Below are 13753 nucleotides of genomic sequence, written 5' to 3'. Positions count from 1 at the left end.
GTTGACCTTGTGTGAATAGCAAGCAGGACTGTAAGCAGATATCGCAGATGCAATATTATATTTGATATTTGCAATATGAAGCTGTCACTGTATTTTTCTGACGTAATGGCAGGTTTATATTATACCAGTGCAAACAATTCTGAAAGAATTGAGCAATTATTAATTCTGACGGTGGACTGAAACCACTCCTTCTGCCACACGTCCACATCCTGCTGTTCAGGATCTGCTGTATGTTTGTACTGGGAGCTCAGCTGTGCTTTAGACCTGTGTGCTTTATTTTTATATCATAGCAACACTAAAATGATCTTCTCGCTTATTCTTCTACTTATTTGTGTCGTAGCATCAGAAGGTAAGAAAAAATGCTAGTAATTTTCCAAATTTTTCTGTTTGACTTGGAAGCAAATGATTTTTTAATGAAAAAATGAAAAACGGAACATACTGTAGTGTTTAATATGCAAATGTCATGTTTGATATGTAAATGTAATGTTGCAATATTCAAATGTAAGTTTTGCAGATAATCTTGCATTTATGTATTATCATCTCAAAAAATCACATCTTTCAAGTCAACTAAAGAATACAATGTTCAAAAAACATTATGGCGTAGTTTAAGAACTTATTTTATTTAAATGTATTTGTTCAAAATGTTATATAATAATAAATATAAATCTGTTACTTGTGAAAACAACTGCATTTAATCAGTTAACAAGTTGAACATAAGTGGAACATGTAGGACTGGTTTATAAATAATTAATTAAATATATTATAAAAATCTAAACCTTGGTTGTGTATTTAACATTTTTTTTTAGTAGTTACTATTAAATAAATCTCGTTCTTGTTTCATTCATGCATGACTGACAAATATACATAACATTAAGTTAATGAGTTTATGTTAAATGTATAGTATTTATATGCAATTAAAATATACATAAATCCTCATTATGGGCATTTTCTTCTCTTTTTTCAAAAAAAGTCAAGACATATAATACAAGTCAGTTTTTACTGCACTTTCTGGTGTTAACTAAATACAAAAGTATTTACACGGCATTCTGAAATACTTGATTCTGATTGGTTTATCACAGCAGTTCATCAAATATTTTGTATTAATGAAGCACTACAAAAAAAGTGTATTACTGACCAATTTCCAATAGGTGTGCTTGATTCATGTCTCTCATACATCACTCAGTCTCTTTCTTCTCACATAATGAAAATGGTTTAAACTCAGATTAGTTTATTTATTTGATAAACGAGAGGCATAAACCTCTTCAGGGTTATACAAACCCTATAAAAGGAATTGTTCATAAAATCATTATATACTCATGGTTACTAATGTTGTTTTTTCTTTGCAACACAAAAGAAGAATTGTTAAATCTCTTATAAACACCATAAAATGACTGGAACGCTACATGATATCTTTGTGTTACAAACAATCCAAAATTTTACATCTAGATGACACTTTGATAGAGCTTGACAGATGTGTTAGACAGTGCATGTCATTGTATGGACTATGGAGAATAATAATAATAATAAAAATCCTTCTGTGTTCCACTGAACAACATGAGGGTTGTTCAGTCAACTACTGAATTATTTTAGAGTCAACTATTCCTTTCACTGCTCTGAATCTGGCTAATTGATTCATTTATTCACCCAGCTGCAGATGCTTCAGTAAATCCAACAGTAGGCCCAACAGTCCTGCCCACTGGCACCACTGGCCCTGGAGATCCTTTGGAGTCACAGACTACAACACAATTAATCATAATTCAACAAACAACACAAATGGATATCACAAACAACACTGAGACAACCACTTCACAATCTACCTGGCTGCCCCAGACATCTGAACTGACAACGTCCGAACTGAAAATAATCGCCACTGTTGACTCAAGTGAAACATTTCCAGCAGAAGCAACCAGCACAGCCTATAGCATGGGTACAAGCTTAAATCCTTAGACTGCCATAACTGAAGACCAAAATTCACCTGCACAGTTGTTATAGCTGTGCTGGATTAGTCTGTTGATACCAAGGTAGATAGGAAGCAAAATATTAAGGTACTTGAGGTCTATACTATGGCTGTCACAAATAAAGTGAAATGAATAAAAAGTGTTGATTGGGGCATTACATTTACAACAGGTTTGCTCACATTAAATCTGATTTATTTTTATGCGTGTTTAGTAGCGTTGAGCTTTATAACCAATCACACCCGTTTCTGTTGAGCTTATGAACGCAATGACCAATCAGAGGCGCTTTGATTTGTCACCGCGGAGAACGCCGGAGTCGTTCAGTGCGTGCAGTGCTCTCTGACTGAATTCTGAATCTGCATTCGTGAATTCTGTCATTATCATGAACAACGTGCAGAAAAGGTTTAAGTAGGAGAGGTTTTGCAGGGTGGCAGCTTCAGTGAGTTTTTGAGAAGTTATGGACCATGCAGAAGTCATGCAGAAGTCATGGACCATGTCGGTGTTACTAGCTTTAGTTATATAATTTATTCCCAGTTTGAATAACCGTTTTGCTAATCCGTAAAAAGAAATAAACAAATCCATAAACAATTCTCAGCTTGCTTTAGCCAGAATATGTTTTTTCTTCAAAAGAATTCAAAATAAATGTTCTATTATTGACAATTATAATCATTATTACAATAACGAGTAATAATCAGCCTTTTTTTAACCCTTTAATGAGTTCCTGTTATTTAATTTACAGGCTATTTACATTATGCATTTTTTTGTGTAAATACATGTAAATAAGTATACTGTGTAGAATGAACAGTATAAATGCCATGTCAGATATAGCTTCTGTTACAAGTATAACGGCTTTTGTTGATGTTGAGAAAACAAATATTGCCCCTCAATTTTTGGCCCTTGTTTGTAAACGTCTATATTTGTTGATTTATACATTTATGTGGTTGATTTGTCTCTGTACAGATCTAGGAGACAGAGATGGACACGATGTGGCAACAAATCCAGGGCTGGTTGCAGTGCTGTGTATTTTCTGCATTGTGGTGGCTGTAGTTGTTGTGGTTGTGATCGTGAAGGCTGTTGGCTTCAGGAGGCCACAGTTTGAGAGGCTTGATGATGTACCAATGGTGAGTCTCAAATTTAGTGTAGTGGTTCAAAATCATAGTTATGGGCCAAGTACCAAAGTTTTCTGCCTTTTCTTCTGGATGTGAGATTTTGGCAACCCATAGAACCCATATATATATATATATATATATATATATATTGTATCATAATCTAGGATGAGTAAGATTTTGTTTGTGAAGAAGTCTCTTATGTTTACCATATGAAAAAATGAAAAAATTGACTTATTTGTAATGATTCTTTTTGATTTCTTTCTTTAGGGCAAGGTAAATGAAGATTCGCCATTTGCCCGATACCCTCCAAAATAAATGCCAGTTTCTTAAAACTTGTAGTCTCAGTGAACTACTTAGCTATGCCGCTGATATTTAGCTTGTTTGGTTTTGTTTTTTTAATGAAATGTGTCTTTTTAGCATATAAACCTAGTGTATTAGTTAGAATATATGGTAATTTTTTCCCCACAATAGCACAAACAGAGATTAATCTATAGTCAAATGATGAATGTAAATGTACATCAGGATAAATGAACTGGAGGCCACCTATGTCATGATTTGCCCTGTCAATATTTGTAATAGAGTATAACGGGGGTGTGGCATTTTCAGCTCGTCCTCCAGATGGCGACAAAACTATTCAGAAGCAGTTTTACTGTATGTATACTGTGGTCATAAAGACCTGCTCTTTTAATTTTATTTGAGAACCGAGACTGTTTTTGCTCACAATACCAAATACCTTTCAGTGTAAGTACTGGCCAGGGAACTTGAAGTTATATATAAAACAATTCTACAATTGTACTGTAAACAAACCTAAATTATGCAATAAATCACTGTAAAATAGTAATGTATTCTTTCATTTCTAAATTTTTGTTTTAGGTAAGTTGAAATAACCTAAGTGTGAACCTTTTAGCTAAATGCATAAGGGTCATCTTTTTTTTAAGTTTTAATTTTAGTTTTTCACCTTTTTGTAATTTTACCGATGACTTATGGTGTTAAAATTGAAAGGGCATATTTCCTGTGTAGTAAAAACTGCAAAAAAAATAGGGGAAAATGTTTAAGTACAGTATGTGACAGCTTGGCATCTCATTTGAAGTAGGCTGCTGTTTGGGACAGCATGCTCTCACTGTTTACATCAAGAATTTGCGACCTTGTGACTGGATCAGCGTCACTGAAATCAGCATGCGGTTCAGAGTTTGAAGTCTAAAATCTTTCACCTCAAATATAAGCTGAGGTATGTGAGCGCGACTTCAGAACAGACGCACCTGTACAACACTCCCCTACTACTGCACAGGAGTTCACACGTAAGGCCTTTTCTTCTTTCTTCAAGTCTTCTATTGATGCATTTACAGAAGTTTTCACTCTATATTTAACATATTATTACCAAGCTCAGGGTCTTAGTGAAATATTTCACCTCGATGGCTCAATGACACTTTCAGTTTATGATGCTATTCAAAACTATTTGTCTAAATCAAGACCCAAGGGTCCACTTGTAAAACATTTTATATTTTTTTCTTCTTTTTTTGAGCTCATAATTCAACAAAAAGTTATTACCTGTATGGTCTTTGATCTGTGAACAGTGGTTTAGTCTTTTGAATTTGTACTGTATTCAGAAAACCAAGGTACTGTAAATGGAAAATAATTTTAAAAAAATGAAATAGGGGCCTACAATATATATGATAAACAATATAAACTTGTCCTGTTTTAGGAAAAACACCTTTAGTTTCAGTTCAGTTCTCTTTCAAGAGTTGCAGTGTGCGAACACTTATCTAAGTCTAATAAACTGCAGTCAAACAATGAATTTTTATTGGCCAATGTTTGTCACCATTGCACTTCTCAGGATAATTTAATGATTGGCATGGAAGTTTACTACTTGCATAGTGAATACTGTGTAGTATACTCTATACTATTGAAACAATAGTAAAGGCTTTACTCTTAAATGTTTCAGTAAGCTAGTTTCAATAATCATTCCCATTCATCTTAATAAGAAATGCAGTCGCAGTTGTCCCGGGACCCCCTGCAAAATGCTCACAGGACCACAAAACATTTTGAGCCACTGATTACGCTATAAAATTAGCCATTAAGACTTTGAGTCAAATAGCAACATATAAATAATATATATGTTTAACAGTAATTTTCTTTTGCCTCCAGGCCAGCGGCGCAAAATTAATTTGAGTGTTTAGCAGATATTCACGTGTATAGCATGATGCACATAAACAGTAAAAATTTTATTGCAAATAAAACAAAGATTATTGGACTATGTTTTACAAGAAATTTAATCTCAGTCTTTTTCAAAATTTCACATTTCTTTGTAATTATTTGTGAGTTGCAATAGCAATTTTTGCGTAAAAAATTGGGTTACACTTTATTTTAAGGTGTCTTTGTTACAGTGTAAGTATATTTGTGTGTGTGTGTGTGTATACATTTAAGTACTGATTAATAATAATTAACTACTTGTACTTACTATATGGTTGGGGTTAGGATTAATGCATATGCATAATTAATTGTTATTATATTGGAAAGTACATGTAACATGTATAACAAGGACACCTTAAAATAAAGTGTTACCAAAATTAGTTTTATAGTAAATCCTAAACCAATTGATTTCAGTGTAATGGTAACATTAGTTCTAACATTAATTAATGCATTGCCTAACATTAACTTACTATGTGCAATGCATTTGTAATAGTATTTAATAATACTAATATTTATACTAACACGCCATTTCATTGTTAGTTCATCTTCAGCATTAAAATGTTAAGAAGCTATCTTGTAATATTTGTGTTTAATAATAATTTATATAATCGACTAATTTTAATGTCTTAATAATGCAACAATAATCTGAAAATAAATAAAAGACATGCAATTTTAACTCAGAAACTGCAAGTAAATTACACACACACACCAAATAAAACAACAAAAATGTTATTATTACTCAAATAGAATAATTTGTACTAAAGTCATTATATAATAAAAGTTCAAAATCACCTGCAGTGTATAATCCATGTAATTGTACTTTGAGAACAGTTTGTCCAACAGTCCACAATATGACATTGTGAAGAGATTCTGTGCAGGGGGGAAACAGCATAATCACTCAGAATGGCTGGATTCAGGCAGGAGTGATTTGAAAACAGCACTGGAGAGTTTGACTTCAAATGAAGGTTCAGACGCAGCAGGTGCACTTGGGGGCATGTTATAAACAGGCACAAAGTGCATAGAAATATGAGTCATAAGCTTTTGCCAGTGAGAAAGAGCTTATGTTAATGATAAATCAGCAGCAAAATCAGCATGTGTAGAGCAAAAGGACAATCATCAAGACACATATGCTATCTGAATGCATGTATGATGTACATAGAGTGTGAGTAATAAGTGGTTTATCGTTGTTTCTGATAAGTCATTGAGATGTGGATGCATCACCGGTGCTTTAGACAGACATTAATACCTACACTCTAAAAATGCTGTGTTAAAAAATAACCCAGCCGCTGGGTAACAATGGGACAGAACATGCGCTGGGTTGCTTTGGCCCAAGTGCTGGGTTGAGCCATTTGACTCAACCAGTGGGTCAGGTTAACTGTATTGCTGGGTTAAGCATTACCTAAACATTGGGTTATTTGTTGTCTCGTTGCCTTGCTACCTTTATATTTACCAATATTACCAATAATACAAAATAACAATCACAGGTAAGTTTCTTGAAGCATCTTGGAGATGTTGCCACAGTTCTTCTGGATTTAGTCAGTCTCAGCTTGTTCTGTTTCTTCATGTCATTCCAGACAGACTGGATGATGATCAGATCAGATCTCTGTGTGGAGCACTAAAATCTCACTGGATTATTACAATTAATGGCAAAATGAATGTTTGGAAATATAAACTGATATTTCCTATTGACACACTGCAGCAAAAAGATAGAAATAACTGACTTAAAACCATTTTTAACTGTTAGAAATACTAGTGGCCTAAACCTTTTGCACAGTACTGCGTATAGAGTAGAAAAAGTACAAAAAAACTTACAGGTTGTTCATCAAATGAATGACTTCCAGGATTCTGTGGTTGTGGGTCTGAAGACCTTTCCTCCGTTCTTGTTAATTGATTGGGAAGCAGAGTGGACAGGACTTTGAAAGCACTCTCCCTTTTAGCATCTAAACCATAAGAATAATACAGTGCTGTGAAACTGATCTCACAATCAAAACGACACATTGAAACACTTTTCCAGTGAAAATGTCTTCATTCCTTTAAATAGCTTGGATCGGATTGGACTGGATTTAAATAGATTGGATCAGAAACAAATGATACAGCTAGACCAAGTGACAATGGCATGGCTGAAGTGTGACTTAGACTTCTTACCATGCCAAGTTTTTCTAGAAGCCTGGGGAACTCCTTCAAGATTTCTGGGATGCTTGTAGACCCATTGCTGCGAATCCACCATTTCTCAATTTTTTTGGGAGGCAAAACAGATTCTATAAAATAAGGATGAAAAACTGTGTTAAAAGCTAGCAAAACCATACAGTATGCCAGCCTAGAAATCCAGTGATCTGCCTATTATTAATCAATCTCAAATACAAATGATTATTTCTAACAGTAACACTTTACATGGCCTCTCTAGCTTACTGTTAACCTGGATAAACCTCTTGTGTTCTGATTAAAGCAACAGCATTCACTAAAATATAAAAAGGAAGTGTAAAAGGACCTCAAACACCATGAGAGATTAAGTCTAACTTTACATACTGTAGACAACATTACATTTAACAATATTTAAGAATAATATTACACACCTGTAATATCGTGGTTTAACCTCAAGGATAGCTAATGCAGCTAACATTACCTGAGGAAAAAAGAGCGCGAAAATAAGTTATATATATATAAATAGGTTATACTGTCCTTGAAATGGATTTTACTGAAATATCATAATAAAATAACTCTTTCTGCTGTGATGCTGGTACTGACCTGACTTCTGAATTTGGTGTTTTGGCTGGTGTTCTACAGCATTGCTTTGGTGTTCAGGGTTTCTAAATTGAGGCCAATGGGTTGCTATGGCTGTCCTGGGCTTTTTTCCTTCAGGTCAGAAGAGCCCACCCTCAAGTCTGAATGATATTCTGCTAGACATACGTGAGGTTTTATCGACTCGTCATCTATAGCTCTATGTAATACAATCAGCGGTATAATTCATCCTCTCTCAGCATTTTGCTGCAACTCCTGCTGTTTGATAACATTTATGGCCCTGCATTATAATCTACTACTACTAATACATAACTTTGGATTGCGATAAATACTGTATATTATCATATTCAATTTTTCAAGCTTCGAGATTTTGGGCTATTTGACTTTTCAGGTCATCCAAAATACTATTTTAAGCGTTGCTTTTATTACACTTTATCTAGGCTATTTGTGTCTGTAGATTTGAGTTACAATACTTCTATTTAAAGGCTGTTTATTTTGTCCTGCAGAAATCTGAAAACTCCACTTCATACACCAAACAGTTTTATTCCTGGTTTTCTTAAAAACAATATTTCCTGATTTATGGAGTGATTAAAAAAAAAGATATCCAAAATCCCCTCTGTAAAAACCTTTGACTGTCAACAAAATTAAACTAAAATGTTAAACCTGGCTTAATCCAATGTTCAGATTTCTGTTCTGGACATGTATGAAAATTAGATAATGCCTCATTTTTATACTTAAATAGAATATTCCAGAATATATATATATAAAATGTTTGCAATTCTTAATGTAATGAATAAACTTGGGAAGCATGGTGATATCTATTAGATTTTCTTTCTTTCTTTCTTTTTTTTTTACCCTGTTCACCTGGTGCCCAAAAGGAGACCAGTGCAAACTAATAAGTGCATATGGTGATTAACAACCTGAATTCAAATAATGTTGTTCCTATTTGTAACAGATCAGATATGAATTGTGCAAAATAGTCTAAACAGACGTCAGTGAGACGTAAATCTGCCTGCGGTCTGTGCACAGGTGCTGATTAAAAAGTGTTGATGTATCTTGAATGACCGCTTTTATTATCAGTCTGGCTCTAAAACTGTTTTACTACCCTTTGTTCCAAGAAGGAAAGAAAATAATAAAACGACATGAGGGTGAGTAAATGGTGACACGGTCTTCACACTCTAACAGCTCAGAGCACCTCCCAGTCTCATTACGTAAAGATATGAATGTGACATATTGTGACAATCTCCGTCTTACTCATTTCTCACTTTAAGGTGCCCTTTGAAATGTTAGCACAGGACTAGACAGAGATTTACGATTTAATGAATATGTTTGTTTAATTAAAGTGCTTTATACTGATCTGCCACAGTACTTATTAAATGTTTTTCTCGGTGCATCCAGTTATGAAGAAACTCATTGCTCAGATCTGAGCTGTGATGAAGCAGCAGATATGTTTGTCATCTGCCATATTTCAGCGTCTGTCTCTCTGAGGCATTCTGCCATTTGGGCGGCTCTCAAAAGCCACCTGTTGTGTTTCTACACATCTCTCACTGCATTAGCAAGCCACTGATTTAGACTAATTCAGATCATCTTCAGCCCTTAAAACAATAAATTTGACTGTCACTCTGCTTCAAGGATTTTTTTATAGCAATTTATGATAACACAGGTCTGAATGTAGTGAAAGAATCAAGGTTGAACAATTGAGATGATGCAGAATTTAATTTTCCATAATTTTTCGTAATAATGCACATAAGTTGCAGATTTTAGCCATATGTAACTGACTAAGCTCATCATCACAAATCATAGACGCATGCTCAAATTTTTAAAATTCTGAAACACAAAAGGACAAAAAAAAGCAAAAACAAAGTATCACCATAAATGTAGCCTATATACAATTTATTGCAGTTTCCAGCTGAAATGACCATCGGTGACAAACACCAACAACCAAGTTCATAACCATGTTTTGAAATTAGGGGACCAATCTTTATTTAATTTAATTTAATTTATTTTTTTAAGTATAAATAAATAGAATGGTGAAAGAATTTCTAGGTCAGAGCATAGTTGGGAAATAATGCACACATTCAGTTTGCATTGCTGGGTTTTACTGTTAGTCGTTTAACATTTCTGTTCTAAAACAGTTGATATCAAAAGTGTCGCTACTTCAGTCTTACAGAGTATGGAAGGCGGATGGGGCCAAAAGAAATTGGAAAAGAAATGGAACCTATGAAATTTGGCCGTCAACACGCACTGTTCATCCATGTTAACGTGGCAATTTTGAATGCTTTCTTTGTATGTGTAGACAAGCACATTCTGCCTGTGTTAAGGCATCAATTTTCACTGATTCTTTAGTACATGTAAAGACGCACATTTTTATTCTGTCGTGTTTGAACGTAATATTTTTTAAAGCAGATTTTCCTCTAAATTCACCCACATATTAATCCTTTCTTAGTTCATTGTGGCATTGCTTTATGATACACTATATTGCCAAAAGTATTGGGTCACCCCCTTCTAATGAACATGTTTGACTACTTTAGTAATTTCTATGAGTACAAATCTTAATGTTAAAGCATATAATGATATTCTAGGGAATTGTGTGCTTCTAATTTTATAGTCATTGGTGTTTGGTGATGAGTTTTTGGCTGAAGGTCTGCATTTAAAGTCACACCAGAAGTGTTCAGCTGGGATCAGGACTTGGCTTTCTGCAGACCAGTCAAGTTCTTCCACACTGACTCAATCAATCATGTCTTTTTGAACCGTGTCTTATACACAGAGACACTGTCATGTTAGAATAGAAAAGGGTCCTGTCCAAACTGTTGCTATAAAATTAGAAGCACACAATTCCCTAGAATATCTTTATATGCTTAAACATTAAGATTTGTACTCATAGAAATTACTTAAGTACTCAAACATGTTCATTAGAAGGGGGTGACCCAATACTTTTGGCAATATAGTGTATCTACTGTACTTGGGTAAATTCATTAATGTTGCAATGTAAATTAAGACTGAGAAAAAACATGAAAAGACATGACAAAACATTACATATATCATTTGATTTTCGCATATGTACATACTGTGTACTATTACAACATCCTTCATGAATAAATACATGACGTCTGCTCAAATGCAAATATAGTTTTAAATACCACAATTTCACTGTCTGTTGTGCATGTTGACATGTTAACGCGAACAAACAGTGCGTGCTGACTAATGTCTAATTTCATGCTTTCCATTTAAAGACTTTTGGCCTCATCGGCCTTTCATAATCTTTTTTCTACTTTAACCTGACGCTTTGCACTGGAAATCACATTCTGCTTCTGTGAACCGCAAACTCCACTTTGAGTTGATTGTTAATTTTAGACGAGCACTGTTAGACCGCTGAGGCAGACCATAGCAGCATAATAGAGTGTTGTGAAAGATATTTGTATAGGTCGATTAACAACTTATTTTTGCTTGATGGGGCTCACCACTATTACAGCATTGAACTTTGAATATGGAGCGCCCATGAAACATGAGTTGTGACACTGGACAGAAGTGCAAAGGCAAGCTATAAAATGGCATGGCTACATCAGAAAATGCATTTTTAAAGTTTTCTTTTACTCTTTAATTATCCTTTAGCTTTTGGGTTTTGTAACATTTTATTGTGAGGCAAGAACCAACATACAGCATTGCCACAGTCCCGTTTATCTGTTTTGGTGAAAATTGAAGCCTATTTTATTACTTTAGTTTCACTTTGAAACTACCATGAAATGTGTTACAGAAGCAGACTCAGATTAACAGTTATTTAAGGAGCAGCAGAGCAATGGTGACTGAAAAAGGGGAGTACGAGATCCAGTTGACGTTGATGAGAATATAATACGAGATCTTTGGCTTGGCAGGATGACTTGGAACTAGGAGGAGAACACACCTCACACAGGTTGAGTAGCAGACTTCTGGAACAGATCACTGGAGCAGACAGACTGTGGAACACAGGAGGCAAGTATACAAGGAGGCAAGTATACAAGGAGGCAAGGAGGCAAGGAGACAAGGAGACAAGGAGGCAAGGAGACAAGGAGGCAAGGAGACAAGGAGGCAAGGAGACAGAGCCTGGCTGATCTGTAGCAACATGTGCATGAATCTGCAAAATATTATTTTTAAAAAGGAAAAAAAAAAATCCCTACAGGCTCCTTGCACTGACAAGCTAAACTGAAAAAGAGGAAATGCTTCATTTATTACATCATCTATTTTAAAATCAAGTCTATATAAAAAACAAAAGAAAGACCATAATCCGATGACATTCATATGTTTCAACTGTCATTCTGTGTTTACAATGTTTTAGTGTCTGTACTGTAAGTGGGTGATCTAAAGCAGGAACCCGCTAAATTAGCACAAAGAAAATCACACTATTTCTAGAGGTGTAAAAAAGAGGTGAGAAACATAAGCAGTTTGGTGTAGATTTTCACGAATTGTAGGGGAATATAAGATACGGTTTTTGCATATGGTTAGTATTTGTACTCTGCAGTGCAACAGTGCTGTACAATTCTGTATTTCATTAAAGATTAGTCTTTATTTTTAGGTTTTTTTGACAGGAATTAGTTTAATAATCCCATTTCATCACAGAAATACAATAATTTACAGTAGTTTGCTTTGCCCCAGTATTAATACATTTCAAAACGAATAATATTGTAAGAAGATTTTACTTATAAAATTACATATTGTCATTCATTTGCCATGCAGGGAAAATAAGTGCAAGGAAATTCCCACTTAAAAATATTCTGTAAAACCTGCATTATCAGATACTATGGGGTTATTGAGAGTATGAGCTAAGAAGAAAGAAAACAAAACTTTGACTTAATTAAGAGTTTGATTTAGTGCACAGATATTTTACACAGTCATACTGCTGATTGAACTAATTAATTGTGATGTGATTCATTCGGTCGTGATGGAGACTGCTGGTTTGCCAGTGGCATTTAATAAAGAGAATTACTGCTAATGCCTCCAGGGCATGATACACACACATCACACAAACACACACATACACAGAATTGGCATTCATCCATGCTACTGGGACAAAACAGTTTATTTACATTCAAATTAAAATAAATAAATAGCATAATTACTCCAGTCTTCAGTGTCACATGATCCTTCAAAAGTCATTCTAATATCCTGTAATAATATTTCACATCACATAAATTCAGTGAATTAGTGAATATAAGAGACTTTTTTTCCAAACATTAAAAATTCTTAATCGTTCCAAACTTTTAAATGGCTTTAGGAGTGATAATGCAACATCATAATTTCAGGGCTATATTTCTGTCATCAAGCCGAAATGGTGCTATTATCAGAATCTAATGGCATGTAAAATTATGGGACATTTGGCTCCCATTAGCTTTGCAGATTTAGCATGTTAGCACACTGAAGCATCTCATGTTCTACATGTTCTTTATATCATCTCTGTCTGCGGTGTATTTTGGGGCAGATGGGCAGCAGTAGTTGGATGTATGCATGAGCTGAGATGGGCAGGATGCTGTAGGGAGGCCAAACAGCTGACACAAGCGCTCAATACAAACAGCCATCAATCTACATTCACTCTACATGTTAGCAATCACAGCAGACAGAAATCTGACTGACAGTGAAATAATGACACTATTCTTCAGTTGCTGGCTGTGAAAAATCAGGGTTGTTAATCAGCTGACGCAGAACCATTCATTACAATAACAATCTTTAGATATTGCAGTGTCTGTTTGAGAGATTCCCTGTAGTTCAGAGACTGAGTCATTGTAGCTA

The 13753-nt window shown here is 34.6% G+C and overlaps 1 protein-coding gene across 1 annotated transcript; it reads left to right on the top strand.

The window, feature by feature from the left end:
• The first annotated feature begins 209 nt into the window (after positions 1-209).
• On the top strand, positions 210-3903 carry LOC306857301 (uncharacterized protein). Its single transcript, XM_079397181.1, has 4 exons — positions 210-349; positions 1649-1927; positions 2916-3076; positions 3332-3903. The coding sequence occupies exons 1-4, from the start codon at positions 301-303 to the stop codon at positions 3377-3379; spliced, it is 537 nt and encodes a 178-aa protein (XP_079253307.1). The 5' UTR covers positions 210-300; the 3' UTR covers positions 3380-3903.
• The last annotated feature ends 9850 nt before the right edge of the window (positions 3904-13753 follow it).

The sequence above is a fragment of the Barbus barbus genome (genome assembly GCF_936440315.1).
Source record: "Barbus barbus genome assembly, chromosome: 37".
Classification (NCBI taxonomy): Eukaryota; Metazoa; Chordata; class Actinopteri; order Cypriniformes; family Cyprinidae; genus Barbus; species Barbus barbus.
The sequence above is the reverse complement of the archived record's forward strand: the minus strand, read 5'-3'. Positions and strand labels throughout refer to the sequence as shown.

Excerpts from the sequence above, each read along its gene's own strand:
- LOC306857301 (XM_079397181.1), top strand. The coding sequence starts at position 301 with ATGATCTTCTCGCTTATTCTTCTACTTATTTGTGTCGTAGCATCAGAA. Across the intron at positions 350-1,648 it reads TTGTGTCGTAGCATCAGAAG|CTGCAGATGCTTCAGTAAAT; the intron begins GTAAGAAAAAAT and ends TTATTCACCCAG. Across the intron at positions 3,077-3,331 it reads GGCTTGATGATGTACCAATG|GGCAAGGTAAATGAAGATTC; the intron begins GTGAGTCTCAAA and ends TTCTTTCTTTAG.